Genomic DNA, 5,240 nt, shown 5'->3' with positions numbered 1-5,240 from the left:
CTCATATATAAAAATGAGAGGTGAAGTATAATGATAATTAACAAATTAATATGTTAAATTTGATATCAAATGATTTTATTTGATGAATAATTTAATAAAGGAAATTAATATGGTAAGTTAGATGATATAATTCATTAGAATATTATCTTTAAGATTTTCGGTATAACCTATTTGTAACCAATTAATATATCAATTAATGTATAACCTATTTGTAACCAACTTATTAAATTATATAGTCTACAAAACAATGTTGTGTACTTCCGTTTTATTATAAAGGGGATTTATAATTTATGTAAACAATAAATAAATCTATTAAATATTTTTTCATTTGTTTGCAAAAGTAAAGTTCTCAAGTTTCATGCTGTTTTTCTATCTTCTTTACAGATATCTAATACATTTTATTATATTTTTTTAATGTAAATAAAAAGATTAAGAAATATGAAATGGATTCATATTTAATATTGTATAATTTGTTATATGTCTCTAAAATAGATTCTTAGTGAGTTTTTAATAACTTAATAAAATTAATAAACTCTATATATTAACATTGAATAGAATGACACTTGTCAAAAAAAATATGAAAAACATACTTTATTATATAAAGATTTCATAAACCAACACTTAAAGTTACAATCCAAATTTACAAACAATAGAGAAAAAACACACACACACGTAGCCACACAACGGTAACAAAAAAAAAAAAAAACACTTCAAAAAAAATTCCGAAATTCAAAATCCTCTTGCTCCCTTATCATCGAATAACGTTGGCATAGTTGCTGAACAGTTATTATGCGGACTGTTAATTATGGAGTCATCAGTTGTATCCTTTCGAACTCTGTGAACTCAGAATCGACTGCACATACACATGTTTCGATCAAACGGTTAGAGTCTTAGAGATTTCGAGCTTGTTTTGTAAACAATGATAATAACAACTAATGTATGACTATAACTTACTAGTAAAAAAAAGAAAAAACTTACTAGTAAGTGAGCGCAACAAAAGGTATTCAAACCGATCTAAAGTTTTTTTCTTTTTTTCTATTGGATTGAAAGCAGATCCAAAACTTAGACCTGTTTAAATCATCCTAAACATATTTTAATAGAAATAAAACATTTTTAAAGAAAATAAAAACTAAAACTCCAAGTTACGCAACCCAAAAAACTCAAAATTAATATTGACTTGGCCCTTGGCCGAATAAAGTTAACACCATACCATAGTGTTACGTTTCGCTTAATTAAGTTAGGTTTAATTCGGCGAAGACAACACACTAATCCAATGTTTAAGCGATTAATGTGTCTAAATATATACCTTGACTTTAGGATAAGGGAAGCTAGTTTTAACACCACCTCTGCTTCCAAAACTGAACTTTGATTTTTTGTCACTAGGTTTTAAGATCTGAAATGAGCAGGTCAAATCATCATCCACACTCATCATCGCACCTGCATTGTCGAACTCCCCACAGTAATTCGGTGCAGAGAATATCGTCACGAGCTGCTTATTCGCAAAGAACTCGAATCCGTCTTCAACAACCTGTCACAAAATCCTTACGTGAGTCAAAAGCAAACACATAGAGAAAGTGTTTCTTTGGGCACAAGGAACACTAAACAAACCTGGTGAGCTCTACAAATTAGGTCAAGATCGAGCCTTTTCAGAAACCCCGAAACTGTATCCGATCCAAAAGTGTAAGAGACTCCGCGATCATTAGGCCCCCAACCTCTGACATCTTTGTCAGGATCAGACCACAACAGATCACAGAGTAAACCGCGATCAGGAATGTCCGTGGGACGACGAAGATCCCTAATCTGTCTCAAGCTAAGAAGCTCCGGGGAGAGCCCGCCGTGCATACAGAGAATCCGGTCATCGATGAGTGCAGCGACAGGAAGACAGTTGAAGCAATCGGTGAAGATTCGCCAAATCTTGACACTGAATCTGCGTTTACACTCGTCGTAAAAGCCGTAAATGCGATTGATTGAGGCACTTTCATGGTTTCCTCTAAGAAGGAAGAAGTTTTCAGGGAATTTGATCTTGTAAGCGAGTAAAAGACAAATCGTTTCCAGGCTTTGCTTGCCGCGGTCTACGTAATCTCCAAGAAACAAGTAGTTTGAACGAGGAGGGTATCCTCCGTATTCGAATAGTCTCAAGAGATCCGGATATTGTCCATGAATGTCCCCTGTTTTGTTTTTGTTTAACCAAAAGATAACATAAGAACAACGCAATCTCAGAGAAGAAACCAGAGAGAAACAAAGAGAAGCCTACCGCAGATTTTGACAGGAGCTTCGAGTTCCAAGAGATTTGGCTGTCTCATAAAGATATCTCTAGAGACAAAACAGAGCTGTTTAATCTCTGTTTCAGACAACTGAACAGTCTTTCCTGGTTTCTCTCTAACTTCAAGCAATCTATTGATCACCGAGTTTAAAGTACCAGCATCCATTGATAAACCCTCAAGAAACAGATTAACAATGAGAGGAAACAACAACGACGAGAGAGTCTCTATAAGGTTTAAATTAAACTCAAGCTATTGACAATATATGAAATAGATTAAAATAAGTTTGGAGCTTTTTATGTTCCTTTATGCTCTTAGAGAAAAAGAACGGTGATTGTCAAATTGAAGAAGGGGCTTTATAAAGCCGCGTTCAAGAATATATTCTTCTTACCTTTTTAGCAACAGGTATGTGTTCAGACTTACCTACATTGTTCTAACTTCAACTACATCATGTAATAATCAGATGCTAACTAATTTAGAAACATTTTTTTCATGTCTTTTGTTAAGCTTTACATGGTTTTAATCCATTCAACTACGTTATGGTTTGAAGTCAAGATCTTTCGACGGGTAACTCAGAGTGCGGAAAACGATTCTTTCTTCGTCATAGTATCAATGTTTTTGGATTTGCTCGCATCATATCATCAAAGCAACTTGACTAATGTACAAGAACATATTCGTTATGAAACTACAGGATGTGAGAGGACACCACAAGGAATAACGAGGAAAGAGAGAGAGAGATTGGAGAATAATAGTTTTGCTTTTGCCCATTAATTCTATTAGAAACCAAAAAAGGAGAAAAGAAAGATTCCAAAGTTAGGAGGAAACAAAGAGTGATGCCTCCTCTAACTACTTCTAGATCGTTTCGTTTTCTTAGCTGTATTTTAGACATAGTAATTCGAAAGTAGAACAAGATTCATTCATGGACTCACATGACTCCATAAAAAAATTAAGGAAAAAAAAAAAATCTTCTTAGTTATAAGCATTAAAATTTGTGCATGTTTATCTCAGTCATAAACAGCAAGCTTCTTATACTCTTCACCTTTAATGGCTAACCACATGAGATCTTCAGAATTCATGATCCCACCTTCTTCAAGAAACAGAGTCAGTAGATTTTTCGAAAACCCGCTAACCATAGCCACTCCTTTCTGCTTAGCCACCACAGGTGTAGCCGACGAGTCTCTTAAGTTCCAAAATACAATTTCCGGAACATTCTGAAAACCGTTCTCCTTATACTTCCTCTGAACCACCTCATAATCTGTCTCCCATTTCTCCTTGGACTGTTTCTTCAAATATCTGTTTCGTGTTGCATCATCAAACTCCATGTCACTGAACACAAACAACCGCTTAATCATCTGATCATCCGTTAAGTTATTCTTGACTGCAACCTCCAGAATCCGATCAAACACCTTCTGGAAATCCGTGTTCATTCCCCAATCCATTTGTCTAACAAACTCAGTCTTTTCCATCAGAGTCGAACCCTTGACAATGTGAAGCTGCGGGTTTTCGCTAAAGGTAATAACTTTCCCTTTCCAGGGCTCTTCATTAAGTTCTGAAACCAGTAGTCCAAGCGCCACACAAACCTCCATAGGTGTACCAGTCATGCTTCCCGAGACATCGCAAACCGCTAGTGAACTCTTCAGCTTCCCTTTCTTGGCAAGATCATCCACCATCCTCGTCCATTGAAGCTCTGCAACTTCTGCGCCAACTTCACTATCCTCCAGCTGCTTGATTATCTGATGAGGAAGCAACGCACCAGCCGCAATCTTCTCCTTCCCTGATTTCACATCCTCCAGAAACTTACTAAACCTCTCACTGTCATGTTCCACAAAGACCTTCTTGTAATTCTTCATAGCCACAGAAGCAACTCTCTTATACTTCAACAAATCCCATCCGTTTGCACTCATAGACAACTCAGGCAACTCGAGCGCTTTATGCAATGGCACAAGAACCTCTTTCCTCAACCGATCCCTAATCCTATAAGCATAATGTGCTTCTTCGATCCCTTCATAGTCATCTCTAGGGAACATCCTTCTAGCAATTGCCTCACATATCAAAGTAGTCTTATCATACGAAGAATCAACCGAAGGACACCACTTCGAAGCTAAACCAATCTTATTCAGCTCAGTCGAATTCAAATACTTCAAATCCGATTTCAACAAATCGGAAAACAAATCAGCAATTCCATCAAAGAGTAATCTGTAGTTAGCATCAGAGTTATACCTCTCTAAAGCTTTCTTTGCCTTCTCAAACTCCCTCTGTTTCTTTAAAGCCCTAGCCTTTACTTTGTCGACAGGACCACTAATCTCCTCTGCAGTTTCCAAAACACGATCTTCCAGTTCACTGCAAATCTCTGAGCGTATCTTCTTCCGCTAGAATGGCTTCTGAACAGTCTTCCTCCAAACCCGAGTGTGTCCTCTGTCTATCTGCTGACCTTCCAAGATCCGATACAGAATCTCAGGCAAATCTTTGAAATACCCAAAACCAACAAGAGCAGGGAGATTCAAAGCTAGGGTTTTGGGGTGACTCTTGTAAAGCCAAAACGCAGCTGTGTAAAACCCTTCTTTATCTGATTTCCCCGTTCCTCTAACTCCTCTGAGATTGCAGACGAGCTTCAACGTAGTCAAAGGATCGTGAGACCAAGAAACCGCAAGCCTTTGGACTAGATCTTCTGGAGAAGTGTTGGGAACTACGTGGAAGAAAAAATCGAGACATGGGTTCCCGGAGGAGAGAAACGTGGGCGAGAAGTTTTCTGTTAAACCCTTTGGTGGTTCTTCGAGGTTTAGCGTAGCGGTCAAGTTGTGGTCATCGGAAACAGGGTTTTTTGGTGAACTGATGGTAGCTGGTTTGTGGGTTGGTGTCTCAACGGTGGCGACGGAAGGTGGGCCAAGAAGGGTCGCAGTGGAAGAAGTCATTGAAAGAGAGAGAGAATTGGTTATTGTTTCGGACGCTTTGACAAGGGTTTCTCAAGGGATTTGTGTC

At 37.6% G+C, this 5,240-nt stretch overlaps 1 protein-coding gene and 1 pseudogene across 2 annotated transcripts; both read right to left on the bottom strand.

Annotated features, from left to right (window-relative positions):
- LOC104725118 (serine/threonine-protein phosphatase PP1 isozyme 7-like) lies at positions 579-2,593 on the bottom strand. Of its 2 annotated transcripts, none has more exons than XM_010443722.2 (4): positions 2,255-2,593; positions 1,609-2,168; positions 1,307-1,528; positions 579-853 (listed from the first exon to the last, which is right to left on the bottom strand). In XM_010443722.2, the coding sequence occupies exons 1-4, from the start codon at positions 2,427-2,429 to the stop codon at positions 815-817; spliced, it is 996 nt and encodes a 331-aa protein (XP_010442024.1). In that variant the 5' UTR covers positions 2,430-2,593; the 3' UTR covers positions 579-814. The 2 variants fall into 2 exon arrangements, with proteins under 2 accessions (XP_010442024.1, XP_010442025.1); XM_010443723.2 differs by lacking the exon at positions 579-853 and adding an exon at positions 1,037-1,068.
- On the bottom strand, positions 3,174-5,212 carry LOC104725117 (annotated as a pseudogene).

Source organism: Camelina sativa, chromosome 11 (genome assembly GCF_000633955.1).
Source record: "Camelina sativa cultivar DH55 chromosome 11, Cs, whole genome shotgun sequence".
Taxonomy (NCBI): Eukaryota; Viridiplantae; Streptophyta; class Magnoliopsida; order Brassicales; family Brassicaceae; genus Camelina; species Camelina sativa.
The sequence above is the reverse complement of the archived record's forward strand: the minus strand, read 5'-3'. Positions and strand labels throughout refer to the sequence as shown.